The 19,596-nt window shown below is 41.4% G+C and overlaps 1 protein-coding gene across 7 annotated transcripts in view; it reads left to right on the top strand.

The window, feature by feature from the left end:
• Positions 1–19,596, top strand: part of LOC144039467 (MAM domain-containing glycosylphosphatidylinositol anchor protein 2) — a 224,113-nt gene that overhangs the window by 39,676 nt on the left and 164,841 nt on the right. For 5 of the 7 annotated variants that reach the window (XM_077552832.1, XM_077552830.1, XM_077552831.1 and 2 more), the window contains one exon: positions 7,809–8,504. The exons of 1 other annotated variant lie outside the window; for it this stretch is intronic. In XM_077552832.1, coding sequence (XP_077408958.1) covers positions 8,432–8,504 — 73 coding nt within the window. In that variant the 5' untranslated portion in view covers positions 7,809–8,431. Of the gene's footprint in view, positions 1–7,787; positions 8,505–19,596 lie in introns of those variants that run through there. One more of the 7 variants, XM_077552829.1, reaches the window with a different exon arrangement.

Here is a 19,596-nt window from a genome sequence, read left to right as displayed (position 1 = left end):
TATCGGCTTTAAAAAAAAAATAAAAAAATTTGAAATAATATTTCTGATACAAAATTGACCTTTTTTTTTTTTTTTTTTAGGGACAGGCCGATATTGTTGACGATATTGGGCATTTTGACGAATATCTGTATCGGCTTAAAAAAAAAAAAAAATCGAAATAATATTTCTGATACAAAATTGACCTTTTTTTTTTTTTTAGGGACAGGCCGATATTGTTGACGATATTGGGCATTTTGACGAATATCTGTATCGGCTTTTAAAAAAAAATATATTTTTGAAATAATATTTCTGATACAAAATTGACTTTTTTTTTTTTTTTTTTAGGGACAGGCCGATATTGTTGACGATATTGGGCATTTTGACGAATATCTGTATCGGCTTTTTAAAAAAAAAAAAATTTTGAAATAATATTTCTGATACAAAATTGACCTTTTTTTTTTTTTAGGGACAGGCCGATATTGTTGACGATATTGGGCATTTTGATGAATATCTGTATCGGCTTAAAAAAAAAAAATTTGTTTTAATCTGATGGCCGATAAAAAGTCAATCTAAAATCATTTTAATCTCAAAAGAACTATTTATTTAAAATTTCAGTTAATTTTATAAGAGATGCTGTTGACCTTGGGAACCTTCTGAACAATTAGTTTTTGTTTGACATTAAAACAAAGAAATGTGAAAGACTGAAAGTTTAAGATTTCAGGTCTTTTTAAATTTTGGGACAAAATATTTACTGCAGAAAACAATAAAGAGCTATGGTATTTACTTGTTAACGTGACGTATTGATAACCTTCGGTGCTCTCTGAACATTTTGTTAGAAATTTAAAAGGATGTCTATTGTCTTAAGATAAATTAAAAAAAAATCTACATTTTGACAAGTCAGAAAAATTAAGACATTACAACAAAGTCAAGATTGACATTTGTATCATTTTTTTTTTTTTAATGCCAAAATACCCCCCGCCCCCCCCCCTTTTTTTTTTTTTACTGAAAATGAATATCGGCTCCAAATATCTGTTATCGGCCTCCTTGACTACTAATAATCGGCATCAGTATCGGCCCTAAAAAAATCACATCAGTCGATCTAAAAAAAAAATTCTGCTTCCCCCACCCAAGTTAATGAAATTATCATAGCACCTTAGGAGATCGCCGGCGTGTAAGCAATAACATCTGGCGAGGAGATGGTGCAAGTAACGTCCATACACTCGCTTGCTCACTCACAGGCACACACGCCCGTTCATGAGCGTCAAGCCATAAAAGTATGCAGAAAAAGATGCTCCTTTAAGCGCATGACAGCCGCTCAATTACTCCTCCAACTTGAAAGACACATTTATTAATTGGATTTAGTTGGTGGCCCATCTGATTAGGATACCTGCTTCCGATTCTTACTCATTTGGGCGAAATCTTATTTTGGAGTTGGTCAAAATGGCTACTTTTTCAAACTTAATATTTATTCATGAAAAATTATGAGTTTTTTTCCCCCTTCTCATAATTATACCACTTTTCTTCATATGATGATTTTTTTTTCATTATATAATTCTGATTTATATTACTATTTTCTCAACAACAGTAGTATGTCCTTGTAACATAATTAATTAATTTTATTTTCCTTTTTCTTTCCATTTTTTCTTTGCAGTGTCTTCACCGAGTCCCTTATTTATTTCCCATTGTTCTGAGTAATGGCCGAGCATTTTTTTTGTTTAATGCAATCTATAACTGGCTGACTTCATGTTAATATAAAAAGGGACAAGAATGATAAGTATGTTTGTGCCGCACGTCAGGGGAGAAAATGACACGGTAATAACAGCCGTGATGCTTTCTTTTCATGTGCTGCGAGGTGATTACAATTCCGCTCCATCGGCCCAGTGGAAAAGCAGCCGTGTAAATCAAATCCGCCGTCTTATGATGGCGAGAGAGACGGCAACAATTTTTGTAGCATGATATGCAATATTCATCGCGCATCAATAATTCATTTGTTTTCTCACAAGTCGGCCTAAAGTGATTGTGGCCCTGTTTCATTTGGCCGTGTATCCAGTGGTTAGATGCCGAGCGCTGTTTGGATATCTTTCCATGTTACGCACTTACAGTTCGTGTCTGCTGGTTTGTGGCCTAGTGTCGTTTTTCTTTAACCGTTATTGAGACAAGGCACGTATTATACATGAGGAAAAATCTTGCGCAACAACACCAAGATTAGATTGCATTATACTGAAATAATGATGAGCCCGTCATTCATTCACAAATGTCCTTACTTGAGATCTTCTAATTTGTCCACTGTTTTTAAAAATGTTTTTTTAAAATGTTTTTTATGCTAGAGCATACAGAAAACTTTGATACAACTTCTGTCATAAAGAGGTCGCTTAAAGCAATGGCAGTATTACAAAAAAAGGCCAGCAGGTGGCAGCAGAGTATAAGAGATCAGCCAGAGCTATGTTGCAACAAGCTCCTTTCCCCAGTGTTTTCAACAGGTTTGTGAATAATGATGAAACTTAGCTATATTCTAATGCTAATTGCTGCAAAACAAAAAAATATAGTTTTTTTCCTGATGAAAGAAGAGACTCTAATCTTTCTTTTGGTAGGTTCCATGTTTTTATAGCAATAGATCAGAATATTCTGTCGACCAAAATCCAGTAAAACAGCCGGGAGCGAAGGGGGTTGCTTCAGTGAAAATGGCTGGGAGTGAATGATTTTGCTCGGCCCCACCTGGTTTACCTTGAGCCAGTTCCCCCGCATTGTAACATTGGAACTATGCCACCAGAAAAGTTGAGCATCCGTTGGGTCTGACCGGCGACCGCAGCGTTAGGCTAGTGGGACTACATTTCCCATGATTCTTAGGACACAGAAGCAGGAAGAGGTGCTCATTACGGTATGACGAAAACATGCTTGGTAGCGATTAGATGTAGTCAACTTAGTCGTATGAATAATTGGTTTGCTGACTGGGCTGAAAAAAAAGAAAAAGAAAAAGTTATGGGATCTGTGTAAAAGCGGGACAAAAACAATGGGTGAGATCCATTGGGACTTAGGACAGAAGCCGCAAAATCGAGACTGTCTCATTAAGCAGTCTGATCACCCTGTGCACTGTCCATCCAATCAAGTTACGCTCCACTGGTGATTTGACACTGACACTGGAAGGACGTGTGGTGTTAAAATTTTTTTTTATTGAAATTGAAATTCAAACGCGGGAAATGAAATTTCACCCTTAAACGGCAAAGAGATACTTCCATACAAGTGCCTTTCCCAAACAACCAATTATCAACATCTGCTAGTACCCTCGCTCAGGTACAAACAATGATTACCTCTGGCCTTTTGGAGAGCGCCTCGTGTGTAATTTGGCGCCTGTCCGAATCCGCTGAAAAGTGAACCCGCGCGTGAGCGTTTTCCTCTCGAAAAATGGTGGCATCGCAACTCGTGATGTCCCGAAAACGTGTGGACACGCACCGGCTGACACAAAGCTCGTTTTTTTTGCAATCTTTTCTAGAGAGATAATTACATTCTCAGCCAGAGAGCAGTACACTGGGAATGTCTGCGCGCTGCGATTGTGCTGGCTCGGCCCATGATATTAAAGTAGCCCTTTTCTCCTTTTAAGGAGGCGTAGCTAATCTTTGCTGGATTAATCGAATGGAATTGAATAAGCCTAAATGGACAGTAGCAAGCAAGCACGCATGAATAACAATATCAAACACAGAAATATCTATGTACACAAGAGACTGAGAAGAACGAGCATACTGTATATGAATAATAGATGTGTCAACCTGTAAATTAATAAAAATATATTGTACTGTATGTACTGAAGTCAATGTGGACAGCAGCAATAATTGTCAGCAGTGCTGTATGTTAACATAACATATACAATGAAGCATATCCAAACAGAATAAACCACTATATTAAGCATGCTATATACGGGCAGATATGTATGTGAAAGGCAAAAAGAATAGCCAACTACATTGTATAGAGTGAATGCAAACAGACAGACTCTTATACAGTAGCCTGTAAATTAGATGACGTCAACGAACGTCATCGGCAAAAACCTCCGGTTCAATTTCTGCCTCCACAAAGTCAAGCAACGTGCGCTTCAAAGGCCCTGATTTAATGGGCAGTTTGTGGAGCCGCTTCGGTTGGCCCAGAGTCGACTGCGTTCCATTCCACAATGGCGCAAAATGTAAAAATTCCAAAAGAAAAAAAAAAAACGCACAATTAGACCAAAGAATGTCTGTAGACTTGGAATGGATTCTGGGTCCTAGATAGGTAATGTTCCGCAAGCCAAACTCACAATGCTAAGTTTCTGTAGAGGCAACAGGTGACAGGAACAGGGACAGGCGAACAGAACAGGGAGCAGGAAGAGCACACGTTGGGCTCATAGAGGCAGTGGAAAACATTGAGATGATTAATTTCTTCAATTCTGAAGAAGAATTTTAAAGACTATGTAGCTCCGCAAATAGAATATTCTCCAATTCACTCTTTTCAAACTCTTGTGTTAAATAATACCGGACACATTGGCCGGATACAAGCGGCCAAAATGAGTTTCCGCCGCAGGGTAGCCGGGCTCTCCTTTAGAGATAGGGTGAGAAGCTCGATCATCCGGGAGGGACTCCGCTACTCCTCTGCATTGAGAGGAACCAGTTGAGGTGGCTCGGGCATCTGGTTCGGATGCCTCCTGGACGCCTCCCTGGGGAGGTGTTCCGGGCATGTCCCACCGGCGAGAGGCCCCGGGGACCACCCAGGACACGCTGGAGAGACTACGCCTCTCGGCTGGCCTGGGAACGACTTGGGATCCCGTCGGCGGAGCTGGCTGAAGTGGCTGGGGAGAGGGAAGTCTTGGGCTTCTCTGCTAAAGCTGCTGCCCCCGCGACCCGACCGCCGGATAAGCGGTACAAGATGGATGGATGGACATGGGCATTGGAACATATACAAACGGTTATCTAACTCTTGTAACATAAGTTGTCAGATAATTCTAACAGATTTCTGAAGACCTTGTGCTGAGGTAAAAACAAAACTCTTCTGTGCACTACACAGACATTGAGGGCTCCATGTATGGGTTTACCTTGGATAAGCTATGCCTCTAATATGTATAGTCTATGAATACTGTAAGTGGTTGACAGTGAATAGAAGCCAGCAATACAACTTACAATATAACCTTTACATAACTAAATGTGAACGATAGCAAGTATAGTATAATGGCATTATATCAAAATGGCAAGAGGTCTGCAAATATGCGGAAATGTGTTACTGAAAATTGTCCCTTTTGAAATATGACTTTTTATGCAAAATATTACCAATTGCTGTTAGGAAGAATACTCAGGTTTCCGAGGCCGCCCAGCTTAATTAGCGCCCTGCGTCGACTCTGTGCTGTCTCACCAAAACGGCCATGACAGAATCAATCGGACGAGTTGGGTGGAATCAGCGGGGGAGCGCCGGCGATCGAAATGGCCGATTGAAGGTTCCAACGGCGTAAGAATGGATGGACCGCCGTGCGGGTTAATCGATGGCGGCGCAAATGGTTAAGGCCTGATTACGGCATAGACGTCTGGATGAAATTTTAATCGGATTTGTGCTTTGGGACTCGACCAAAGGGGCATGACACTCCCCATCATACCTATTTCAACCCTGAACTACGACAAGACTCCCGTGTTCCCGCAGAGATTCGCCCCCTAAATGCCACGTTCTCATGTTTCACGTCATACCGAGCACCTCATCAGCCCGCATAAAAAAACGAGCGAAATGTCACACTGGGAATTATGTTCTTAAAGTCTCTTGTTGAAGCTACTCATTGACACTGTGCTCATGCCAGCGGCCTCTTAATTGTGACCTTTTAATGAAGGCAGCTTAATTCACTTAAAAAGTCTCGGGTGCGAGAAATTAAGTTTGGATTCCAGCAAAGATTTTGCGATAGGAAAAAGAAACATACAAAAAGTTGAATTCTAGAAGGGTTTGTAGTTTTGGTTAAAATAATTGCAATTCGTCATTGCAGCTCCCTTTGCTGGATCTGGTGGGTCACTGCCCTGCTTGGGCCCAACACTATAAACTAGAACAGTGAAGAAAGAAAATACAGTAAATGACTTTTCTTTTTCTGTGTTCTTTGTTTCCACTACTACACTTGAAACGTGAAAATCACCGAAATGCTCGTTGTAATGCTTCTAAGTAACTAAGGAACCAACAGTCAGTCTTGCCTTGCATCTTTTGTGCTCGGCCGAGGTAAAAACGACTTAAATGTTATTTTTCTGTTAGCCCAGTATTTACCTTGATACATTACAATAGCTTACAATATGTTTAAATGTATCTGTGACGTCTAAATCAGTTTCCAAATATCTCTACGGTCCAACTAACTTAACTTATGCTAACTCGTTAGCCTAGCATAGATGAAACAGGAAGTGATAACCAGGCATCTATTTATAACTCATTGGTAATATTCACAGCTTCAAAACACACCTAGTGAAATCATTTAAGATTGGCAACGAAGAAATTAATCAGCACCACACTCTCGACACCCCGAGATAAAACAAAAGCGGTTACGAGCCGAAAAATAAAAACGACCTCGCGCCGTTCAAGGGCACCGTGTGTCCGGCGTAAAACGGACGGTGGACATGACCAGTAATTTAGATTTTAATGGAAAATTTCTAATGGCCTGTTATAAATGTCGACTGCGCTGAAATGATTCCCCCCCCCCCATCATCTGAGGTTGCCAACGAGGCAGTGACATTGTGAATGGAAGAACTCCCTAGCTTAAACACAAAGAGCAATCATTTTGGATCATCGCCGCTGGGTGCTATGTGCACACTTCTTTTGTTTGAGGGTAATGTATGAAACATTGAGTGATTAAGAGGTTTTCTAAGAAAGGGTGTTGCTAGGAAACAGCTACTGTAAGGTCCGGCCACTGTGCACACAGCACTTCAGTGTTCCAGTTGAGCAATAAAAAAAAAAATTAAATAAACTCAGTAAATAGTAGTGCTTTTTTTGTTTGTTTATCAGTATAGTGTCTAGTGCAGTGGAAAGGACTCTCAAATGTCACTTTTTTTGTTTGTTTATCAGTATAGTGTCTCGTGCAGTGGAAAGGACTCTCAAATGTCTTTAGGGACGCTCGATACCACTATTTTCCAGACCAATACTAGCACGTGTATTCACTCTTTGAGTGCTCACAAAACCTCTTGTACTTTTGATATATAAAATTTCAGTTGAGAATTTGCCTGTGTGTCAAACTGCTTTTGTAAAGCGGCAACAACTGCCCAGGAGGACTTACTTTATGTCCGTTTTTTTTTTTTTGTGTCCTTAAGTATCAGTGGCCAGTATCGGCAGCCTCCACATGGATCCGGTACCTTAAAATAAGGCTGGTATCGGCTCGATACCGATACCTGTTTTCGATACTCGCCTGTCCCTCACATGGAACATGTATCAATGCAATGTTATATCATCATCATCATCATCACGGATGTTCAATATCACTTTTTTTTCAGACCGATACTAGGGGAAAAATAAGATACATGAAAAAATATGGCGATAAAATTATTATTTAAATTAAATCACTATACAAATGTTTTGAGGAAAAAAAAACCATTTGGGACAGCACAAATATTAGACAATATACATATGGCACATGATATTTGGGCTTTTGCGGTCCACAACATTATTATTATTATTTATTACAGTATTAAGGCTCTCTCATCTCTCTACGTTTTTCCCTTCTCTCTCTCTCTCTCTCTCTCTGTCATTCACTCTCTCACCCCACTCTCCTTGTTATTGTCCTCTCCCGCTCTCTCTCTCCCTCTCTCTCTCCCACTCTCACCCATCAACATCTTCCTCCTCCTCCGTCCTCCTCCTCCCAGCCCCTAACAGCTGCGTCTCTCCAGCCTTCCCTGACGCCGACTCTCCCATACTGATGAGCCCGGGGAGCCGCGCACGCACCTCCTCCTGACGTCGCCTTTTCCCGAGCTCACACCGGCTTTGCGCAACAACACTAACCGAACGAGCCGCGGAAGTGCTACCCCCCCCGCCCCCCCCCCCTCCCCTCCCGCAACCTCACACTCTCGCCGGCTCCTCTGCACTCAAACGCGGACCTCCGGAAACCCATCCGCCAGAGAGGTGGGGATGCGCGCGTCTCCGCCACCGCCGCTACCGCCGCCCGGCCACTCTCACATGGTTACGTCCGCGTAGATTCGGCTCCCGTGAGCACATCTGGACCTCCAGGAGGAGATATGCACGACTGGACCGCGCCACTGCCCGCCTGCAGTCCTCCGCCACGGCGCAGTCCCTCGGGCTCCTTCGCTACCTGCCCGGAGGAGCCGATGCGAGCTCGCTGAATAAGAAGAAAAAAAAGGGCCCGCAACCGACACTTCAAGAACCCTTTTTTTCTTTTCTGTGAGGCGGAATTCTCGACGCTCAGATTGATCGCTTCTCCTTTGGATCATGCAGAGATTATTACTACGGTGAAGGAGAGAGAAAATCAAGGATGGATCCGGTTATGTGCGTTGTGGGGCTGCTGGCGCTGCTCGTGGAGGGCATCCGTTGCCAAGGAGTGTATGGTGAGTGAGTGACATGCATGTCTATGACCTTGCAAAAATCATATATCATATAATCAGCATTATGATTAATTAGGCGTGCATGTAAAGCACGCAACTGGGATTCTGGCGTAATCCTTGGGACACGTTTGAGTGTCCGCACGTTAGAAGACCTCATCAACATGATAGGTGTCACTCTTATTATGTGACGGTCCTCATCTTTTTTTTGTGCAACCGGTGGCACAAGCGGCGAGTCGCCATCACGATTCAGGATGGAAGCTCACGTGCGCTCTACTTACAGCTGAGCTGAATGTGAAGTCATGTGTGCGAACGGGGTGGCTGTTGCTTGGCACCCGAGCCGTGTTGTCATGTGTGCAGGAATGATGCGAGTCTCTGGTGTTATCTAGGAAGCCGTATTGGGCCTCATCTGCACAAAAAAAACAAAAAAACTCTGCATGTAGGTGTTCGCTCCTCCAAAAAGCTCCCCCAGGCCCTCGTCCAATATTGACGTTCCGAGAAATCGCTCCTCGCGTACAGACGCGCGCTAAGAGAGAATGGCGTCCCATCATGGCTCGCCGTAGAGGAGTTGGTGATGGAACAGATGGAGCTGTGTTTTTTTTTTTTTAAAAACTCCCCTGCGCTTGTGCCGCCGTGCCGTGCATTCTCAAAATGGTCACCCCCCCTACACACGTCCTCATCACTATTCCGCTCTAAGTGCCGCATCTGCTCTGTATGCATATACAAGCGGGACAGTGCAATGTGATGATGCGAGAGAAAAAAAAAATTGCCCAAAGCTCGCCGCGTTCTCTAATTGGCCAGGAAGCTTAATCGTCTTCGGAAGAACCGCTCTAAAACATTTAGATTCAAACATAAAGCAGTCTCACTTAATGTACTAGTGTTCATGTTTCTACTATCCTTGGATTCTTGCTGAACTGAGCTCCAGTATGTACAATTTCAAATTGTGGGGTGATACGTTCTAATCAAAGGGAGAAATTGCACAATAAAGACGGATCAATAGTTTTGCCCCTCCCGCACTTTAAATGTATTCAAACACGCTTTTAAAACGCTTGTGAACATACTTGAACGCATACAAAAATAATACAACCATATTGCATAGAAAATGCTGCACATATTGTCATGTTTGTGTACGTGCATGTGCCTTTCAGAGGCGGGGCCTGGTGGTGTGGTGTGAATCGGTGAGTGTCTGAGTGTGAGCCGTGGCTAACAGCAACTTCTGCTTGAGTGTGCTCACTTTATAGTTTACTGTTTTCTCGGCGTTCAACTCATTCACTCCCAGCCATTTTCACTGAAGCAACCCCCTTCGCTCCCGGCTGTTTGACTGGATTTTGACTGATTTTGCATGGCCCACAGAATATTGTCTTCTATTGCTATAAAAACATGGACACCTACCAAAAGAAAGATTAGAGTCTCTTCTTTCATCAGGAAAAAAAAAGTACATTTCTGTTTCCGTTTTGCAGCAATTAGCATTAGAATATAGCTAAGTTTAGTATTCACAAATCTGTTCAAAATGGTGGGGATAAGAGCCTTTTGCAACATGGCCCTGGCTGAGCTCTTATACTCTGCTGCCACCTGCTGGCCGTTGTTGTAATAACTACCATTGCTCCAAACGTTCTCTTCAGTTCAGAGGCTGCATCAAAGCCTTCTGTATGCTCTAGCATAAAAAAAACATATACATACGTTTTTGGGACCATGGTAATATTTAAAATAGAACGTATTTAGCCTATAAGTTTTTGGGAGCAAATGAGTCAACGGCTGAAAAGTCCATTGACGAATGTGGCTCTCCTTTCCCACATGAGGGCATTACAGTATTGTTTTTGTGTAAAATGATCGTAGTTAATCACTATAAAAATGTGCATAAATAAACTTACAATGATGACGTCAGGTAACTTCTGACGTTCATTCATGACATTTGCTGATTGTGCTACTTAGTCAAATTGATTCATCATTATAATGTTAGCTAAGTCTTTTATTGTGCCTTAGTGGTGGAACTTTTCGGTGGTATACTCCACTCGGATAAAACTCAATATTTATCTGTCAACATCGTGGTCCAACAAAAATGTTCATCGTGGTGACTGTTGATTGTTTTGGTCCTTTTTTTTTTCTGCTCTCTAACAAAGCGCTGAATGGCAAAATTCACAACAGGCATTTGAGTCCTGAATCGAGCAGGAAAGTTTCCTGGTTCAATGAGTGTTTAGTGTGTCGCCGTGTGTCGTTTTAGCCACGCCCCCACAAAAAAATGAAAATGGTTGAAAAGCAGTCTTATGCTGTAACTCCAAAAAAAAAGCACTACATAGTTCTCAGTCTTTGAACACATTCTTAAGCAAATATCTTCAAACATGTTGAATGTTGACAAAACACATTTGAATTCACTTAACATTGTAAGTAAAACCGGATCACTCTCTGACATGCTGTGGTTGAAAATCATTGCTATAAAGTACACAGTGTTGTTTGCTGAAGGCTTTTAACCATCAGGCCCAAGTCGGCATCGACTCGTCAACTGCAACAAGCGGCAACAACGTCTGAGCCGTTGCGTCAGCCGATTTTCCTCAAGGTCCAGCGCAGTGCAAGCAGACCCAAAGTAGTGTCGATTAACCTCATCTTGTAAATAATTGAGAAGTCATCGTTCATGATCCTTATCAATGTATTGATTCGAAGCTCAATAAGCCACGAGTGATGCAAGCCATTGATTGTGATGTGAGCACGTCCCCGATTCCGGCCGACCAAATACTGTCGGCTGGATGAAATAATGAATAATGGACTACTTTTCTTTGTTGTTCTAAAGATAAGAGCTTTTTGGGTGCATGATGCGAATATAAATCCGAGTTAAACAAATCTCGCATTGATCGAAGGTTGCTTAACTGAATCAAAATGACATCTTGGTGGACTTTGTGGCCCATAAACAAAGTAGCACGGTCCAGATGATCGATATAAATACTGTGTCTCTATGGCGGTTCAAAAAATACACCCTCCATCGGAAAACACTGCAGTTGGTATTGTGATTAAATGCTTGGTTAATTAGCGTTGTGAATTGAATTGAGTCCCAAACAAGCCGAGATGAACGATTAAATTAAGTGTCATTATGCTTATTTATCTGCAGTAATTTCTTGATCTGATGTTTTATATTGAATGTCTCGGTCGTCGTCGTCACGGATTTCCGAGTGGAGGCAAAAGTGTGATTGAACACTACAGTATACTCATCACCCCCCCCCACACACACACCCCCACCCTCCCACTCCCTCCCTCTCCCAACTAAACAGTGTAGTTGTTAGGTAGAAGTCAAACACCAGCGATGCTGCCAGAGTCATTAGAGGGGCCTGATGTGGGCCAGTCACCTCCAAAATACGGTGGCTGCAGGCCACACAAAAACATCTGCTTGCCTGCTCGTTTTTGTTGTGTTCACATCACAACACTTTCGGGAGATGATATTTCATTGGCAGATAGATATTAATACTGATTTGGTACATTATTTGGAATAAGGAATCCGCCAACTGGCATGTGTTTCCAGGTGTTTTTTTTCTCTCTCTCAGGAATAGTAATGCTTTATTTATGTGGTTTGTAAAGTATCACGTAAAAACTATATGTACACAGTCAATTCTGTAGAGTAAATTTGACTCTATTTAGAGTTAATTTTTTAGAGTGGGACCAAAGAGTAGGCTAATATTTACACTTGGAAGAGAGAAAAAAATAAAATAAAAGTCACTCAAGGGTTGTGGATCGAACTCATAACCTTCAGCTTCTGAGACTGCCACACTACCACCTTAGCTATGCCCCTCCTACTGTTTGCTTATCTCCAAGAGGAGACCGTAAACGTTGTTTTTAGTCTCTTGGAGTTAGGACGATTCCAGCTAACATGAGCGATATACTGACACACGGCTGGAGCTGCGTGGCTCAAGGGAGTAGATCGGCTGTCTCCCAAGCGGAATGTTGTTAGTTCGTTCCTCAACCCTTGAGTGACTTTTAGTCTTTTTTTTTCTTTATTTTACTCTCTTCCAAGTGTAAATGTTATTTTAAAACTGAGTTTATTTGATCCCACGCAATAAATAGTCAAATTTACTTTTTTTTTTCCACATACACACGCACATGCACACACTCACACACATACACAAAAAAAGGGAAAAAAAGAGTCAAATTTACTCTTAAAGCGTACATAATTTGTTGTGTAGCTTTCTATGTACCACTTAAAAAAGTTTTAAGTTGTTTGGTGTTTCTTTTGAAATGTGGTTAAATCCCTTCCCTCTATTTTTTGTTCCATATTCTACCCAACACGCGACCATAACACGTCTCTAAAACAAAGCACCAATTGACACAACATTACACACTTAATTACTAATTTTATTACGTTATGGATATTGCAATAAAAAAATGTCTCAGAGTTTTTTTTTAATTGTGGGTTTCGGATCAACTATAGTCTATATTACGTAAAAAAAAAAGAAAAAAAAGAGCAACATATGCAAATTTGCATTTACCAAACCGCAACTATGCAAGGGTTCACTCTACAATAATTGGGCCAATTTTGAGCATTTATCCTGTTTTCAAAGTGAGCAAATGCCATATTATTGGATGACTCTGAAAGACTGTCTTGTGATGTGGGTTTAAAAGCGATTCCCTCCCCACCACCCCACTAGAAAAAAGGATGTTTGAATCCAAACAGATTATGATTGTGGAATTGTGGATTAGAAAGCTCACTGAAGATGTGGCCCGTCTTTGATTTCTTTGTGGTGTTTTCATGTAGAGTCGATACCCTGTGGTAATGCGCTGCCCCTCACAGGTCAGTCTAGGTACTACAATGGCAATCTAATTTGGGGGAGTCGACTAGCAATTGGTAGTGAAGCGGTCATTGCGTGTGTGTGTGGTGTGCTGTGAATTTCCTGGTAATGTGTTGTTTCTCTCACATTAAAAAAAAAAAATGTCGTCCAAACAAATCCAAAAGCACCTTGGTACAAAAAGCTAGCTTGCTCGGTGTTAAATGGCGCTTAAATGACTGACCCTTTTTGTGTTCCGATCACCAAAGGCATGAAAAGAAACACGACTGGCGTATGACAGCGCCAAACGTTTTTGTCTGCTCCGCCACTTCATCTGGAGTCGTTCGCCGCCGCCGCCGCCGCCGCCGCGGTCCGTCTGCGCATCAAAGTCAGCCGGCGGCAACCTCCTCCCGATCGCGTTTCGTCTCATGCCGCACGGCGGAGGAAAAAGTTCCGACCGCGCTCTCTCCTTGCGCCCCCTCCCCCGTCCTCCCGTCCCGCTTTCCCTCCCGCTCTGATTCCCGCTCGCATTGAAGTCCAAGCCATTGCCGCTTGTGTCTTTTCATGAGGCCCGGGTTCAGACGCGCTGGCTTCTAAGCTATGCAAATGCATGCTGCCAGTGAAACTAAAGCCGTCTTTGTTGGTGCTCAGAGGCCTCTTCCACAGGGTCCTTCATCATTTCCTTGGATCAGGACCCTCGCATTTCCCACCGTAATGAGAGCGAGGATAACTCTATCTCCCTCTCGCCATCCTTATCTCCTGGCTTGTCTCTTGCCACAATCCCCGCAGAACCAACGGACATCTCAGGGTGGGAGTACTTCAATCAGTGGCAAATGAGGGAATACGTTGCTGCTCCGCTGCTAAAAGTAATCCCCACCCCCAGCGTGGTAGAAGCGTGCGGCGGACACGTTGGGAATAGCCGGTTACTTCGTGGGTGGCTCTTCAGACGGCGGCAGCTTAATCAAACAACAAATGTCAGTTCTCGTTGGACCATGTCCTGAGGGTGGAGATTTGCCGGCTGGATATGCACAGCGTGGGACTGTCTTTCAGCCGTGGGTCTAGATTTGCCGCGCTCTGTCCATTTGCTACTTCGAATTAGGCTGATCAAGGTGGATCCACCTTTTGCGCAGTGTGGTGAAGCCTCGAAACAAAGTTGAAAAGACAAGTGGAATCTTTAATCCCTCATCAAGAGTTCAGAGACATTTGGATTCGACAGGATTTCGTTGAATCACCTCCTTGTCATTTGCCGTCCTTGTAGATAACTCAATGTTGTACTTAATAAGACAGCGGAAACCTCGCAGGTCCACAATCCAGTCTCTGACTATGGTAGACCTTTGATTTGACTGGTAACAATCTGAATGTTGCAGGGATGTACTGGCGTTGTCGGAAAACACATTCACACTAGGGCTGAGTATGGATTCTAATTTCCTCAATCGATTCGATTTCAATTCACAAGAGTTCAGTTCGATGCGATTTTGATTATTTTTTTTCCGATTCGACTCGATTCAACTCACTTCAATCCTGTATCGATTAACCCATTCACTCCCAGCCATTTTCACTGAAGCAACCCCCTTCGTTCCCAGCTGTTTTTACTGGATTTTGACAGATTTTTGCAAAGCTCACAAAATATTGTGTTCTATTGCTATAAAAACACGGAACCTACCAAAAGAAAGATCGGAGTCTCTTTTTTCATCAGGGAAAAAAAGTATATTACTATCTGTTTCCGTTTTGCGGCAATTAGCATTAGAATATAGCTAAGTTATATCATTATTCACAAACCTGTTGAAAACACTGGGGAAAAGAGCTTGTTGCAACATGGCCCTGGCTGATCTCTTATACTCTGCTGCCACCTGCTGTTTTATTTTTATTTTTATTTTTTAAATAACTACCATTGCTTTAAGCGACCTTCAGGTCAGAGGCTGCATCAAAGCCTTCTGTATGCTCTAGCATAAAAAAAAAACATAAAAATACGTTTTTGGGACCATGGCAATATTTAAAATGCAAATGAGTTAATTATGGAACTTCATGATAGGACATGATAAAAACTCCACATTTACTAAATTCCAAAGTAAAATTTAACATGTGTTCTTATCACTTAAGTGTTACACAAGCATTGACATCAGCCAGGATGAGATGGAAACATTTTCATAAATCTAATTCAATATTGTAAATATAAAGTAAAAATATTCTGAATTGCCTAAAAGTGCAATAAATCAGGTATTTCATAAGTGTAAGAAAATACATTTCAATTCATGTAAACTTTAAAATTTTATTTTCTTAAGAATTTATGGGAAAAGAGATATTGAAATAATCCATTTATGGTTTTATGAATCGATATCAGGTTTGAAAAGGGAAATCGATGACTTGATTTTTTTTGAAACCCAGCCCTAATTCACACAGAATCAAGAGCCTACGAATACACGAGAGTTACCAGATTCATAGAAACGGCAGATTCAAGAGGATTCCGTCGAGTTAGTTTTGAATGGCTGTGTTATTTCATTTAAATGTTCATTCCTTGCTCTGCCGTGGCATAAATGTCATTGACGAACAGTATGGCAGAGAGTCGGCGCGCGAGGACGACAGCTTCCCGGGCGAGTGACAAAGAAGCAGAATTCAAACTGTTTCAGGGCCGCTTCTGATGAATAATCGCGTCTGCTTTTACTTCAAACTGCCTTTTCAGCTGAAATCTACGCCCGTCTTGCGTCGTAGGCCTGTCAACAACAAGAAATGAAACCTGTAAAAAGCAATGAAATTGCGGCAGATCAAAGCCTTGGTTGACATTTAAGAATCTTTTTTTTTTTTTTTTTTTTTTTTTTAGGAATGGAGATGATGAATTAGCTACTTGTTAGAATGTCAGAAAATGAAAGGGAAACTATTGGTTCCGTTTGGATGTGGAGCTTCAAGACTTCATTATACAGTTAAAGGCGCAAAACTAAACTTTTGATTGATCGCAGGCGTGCATCAGAGAGAGCCTAAATAAATAAAGTCGGCTCACGGTTTGGGGATGCGGGCTTAAATACAGCAGAAACCAGCCAGGTTACAATAAACCTCTTTTTTGGGGGGGCTGCTGGAGGGATTTGGCCACACGACTGATCTAGATGTAAATTGTGTACGTGAACTCATCACGAGGAGAAGACGAGCATCGGTCACTCACTAGACACGATACATTTTCAATGCCAGTAAAGCCATACTTTCAACTATTGCTGTTGTGGGGGAAATACAGTCACTGTTTGTTTGTTTCCCAATGCCTGCTGAGGGAATTGAACCTGTCACCCGTTTTTGCTGTTGCCGCGCTCGTGGTAAATTCAGTTCATTACGTGGACGAGTCAGTGTTGTTGGAACCTCAACCAAACGGAATGGCTTTGTTCTCGTCTCGGAAAATCGATAGCAACCCAGGAAGCTAATCAAGGGTCCGTTTTGGGTAATCGGCTAAACGCTTGTTCCTGCAGTCTTATAAAGGTTTGCAATGTTCATATTTCTACCCAAAACCTTTTCTGTAATAAGGAAACTACAATTTTTAGAACAATATGATGCAGTGCAGTTCAAAACTGTTTGCTTGTATTGTTAGTATAATTTAATAATAAATGACGCCATAGCTAAGAATCGACCTCAGTAGTGAGACAAAAAAATATGACAAAATTAAGAATTGGCCATCAGGTATTTTGGGAGTTTCCCGATCAGCCGGTCCATTTCAGGGACTTCGATAAATATTCGCCGCATGACCCCTCCCCCCCATTGTTGAATTTTGAGTTGAATTTTGTTCCCAGTCTATCCCTGCTTATAACTGTCAAAATAAGAGCATAAAAGCTTTATTTGATGGACATTCCAACACAGTGTAAATCCATTTCAGGGTGTTCCTTAACCAGGTTGAATCCTTAACACAAATTACGGCTTTATAATCTCTTAAACTAGTACTTAATCCTTAAGATTAGGCCTTGAATTGGATTGAAATCGCCTTAAAAGTGGTCCTAAATGTCTTCCATTGAACTTTCTTAAGATTCCAACTTGGCTATAAAAAAACACAGGAATGCATGTAAGTGTCCACAATACATGGCAGCAAATTTAAAGTGGTAATGATTAGATTTACTTATTGTCGGTTGTACTTTTATGTTATGTGGTGTGGGGGGAGGGGGGCGTTGCGTGAAGTTTCACCATTTTGGTTTTGTTTCTTACCAGCTAATCTGCCGACGTGTTAATTAAATTACTGCTCCCCCGCGGCTAAACCGATGCCGCTTTCGTCAACCTGCCAGAAGTGCAAGCTTTATGTAATGTGTTCGCATTGCGTCGAAACAGCCTCTGCCTAATGAACACCAGGTTTTCTTTCTTTCTTTTTTTTTACCCCCCCCACACACACACACACACCGCTCCCCTCCTTATCCCGAGTTATCATCTCGGTGAGTGGCAGCGCTTCCAATCACAGGGAATTATACATGCTAGCAGCCATCAAAGACACGGCCGTGATGAGAGGGCCTTATTGAATATGAATGGCCGCTCCCGTCTTCCGTTATGTCTTTGCCGTCACTCAGTGGGATTGTCTTTGTTAAGCCAAATTGGCAGGAGAGTCGTTCACAATGCCGAGTGGTTCTGGCGAGTAGCGCAGTAGGGAAAGTAACGCCATTACCACTTTTGGGTAATATTGTAGTATGTTATAAATGTAAGAAGGCAGCTGTGTGCTTTTATGGGGGCACACTTGACATTGTATTTATGGTTTAATTGGGGCCATAAATCTTCTCTTGACTCTATAGACATCAGGAAGTATTAAAATCCTTAAGTGTACATTTTTGTTTACTCGTTTTTTTTTTGGTGTTGATTCTTTCTGGTATTATGTGAGGTTATTAATCATTTAACATCAGGAGGTATTAAAATCCAGATTTTTTTATTTTTATTTTTTTTTTTTTTTTTACAGTTGTATTTTTTTAATGAGTCCTCATTGGCTTCGTTATTATTAATCGTTCTTCCTGTTGATTTTTTGACAACAGTAAATAGCAAAATGTTCCATATTCATTTCATTTTAACTATAGGAGTACTTTTGATTATTTTATGGCGTTGTAAAAAACAGTCATCCATTCTTTACGGCATTATGAGGGTTATTAAACATTCTACCATCTATTGTTTGACATCAGAAGGTTATGAAATCCAGATTAATTTGACATTTTATCTGTGTATTTTATAGGGGTCATAAATTCTAACCTGCCATTCTTTGTGGTTTTATTAGGGGTTGTTAAGCATTTTACCTGATGATCTTATGACGTCAGCAGTTCATAAAATCCAAATATGCATCAATTATTTATTTCTTGAAATTAAATTGTTCAACGCAAATTCCAGCCTGACCATGTTTTATTGGGGCTCCTATTTAATACAGTATAATGCTATTTTTAGATAATCAGGAAGTAATAAATTTGTTTAAGGGTGACATTACAGTCCTTTGACCCTTTGACATCAGGGGTCATAAAACCGTCATTAAGTCCTTTTTGACGTAAATGATAGCTAAAATGCAAATTCCAGGCTGACCATGTTTTATTGGGGCTCCTATTTAATACAGTATAATGCTATTTTTAGATAATCAGGAAGTAATAAATTTGTTTAAGGGTGACATTACAGTCCTTTGACCTTTTGACATCAGGGGTCATAAATCCGTCATTAAGTCCTTTTTGATGTAAACGATAGCTAAAATGCAAATTCCAGCCTGGCCATGTTTTATTGGGGCTCCTATTTAATACAGTATAATGCTATTTTTAGATAATCAGGAAGTAATAAATTTGTTTAAGGGGGACATTACAGTCCTTTGACCCTTTGACATCAGGGGTCATAAATCCGTCATTAAGTCCTTTTTGACGTAAACGATAGCTAAAATGCAAATTCCAGGCTGACCATGTTTTATTAGGGCTCCTATTTAATACAGTATAATGCTATTTTTAGATAATCAGGAAGTAATAAATTTGTTTAAGGGTGACATTACAGTCCTTTGACCCTTTGACATCAGGGGTCATAAATCTGTCATTTAGTCCTTTTTGATGTAAACGATAGCTAAAACCTCTGCCACCACGTCACAAACGTCAAATATCTTGAGATGTGGCGCAGTCTTTAATTAGTGAAGTTCTAAGCACTCGTAGAAGTGGCGTGAGATGATTTTGTGTGTTATGGCACCCGCAAGAGGCTAATGCCAGCCTTCAACTATGTCACTTCAGCCCACACGGGCCTACTAAGTGCTTCTTTTGTCGAGTGATGTCTGTTGTCATAGCGACAGTACGCGAACCTGCCATTACGAAAGTCTTTCGACCCTCCGAGCCCCCCCTCCTCTTCATCCGCTGTCGCCCTAAACGCGAAGTGATTGCAGAAGTGAGAGCGGTCGT

Source organism: Vanacampus margaritifer, chromosome 19 (assembly GCF_051991255.1).
Source record: "Vanacampus margaritifer isolate UIUO_Vmar chromosome 19, RoL_Vmar_1.0, whole genome shotgun sequence".
NCBI lineage: Eukaryota > Metazoa > Chordata > Actinopteri > Syngnathiformes > Syngnathidae > Vanacampus > Vanacampus margaritifer.
Note: the sequence above shows the minus strand (reverse complement) of the source record. Positions and strands in the feature narration are given on the sequence as shown.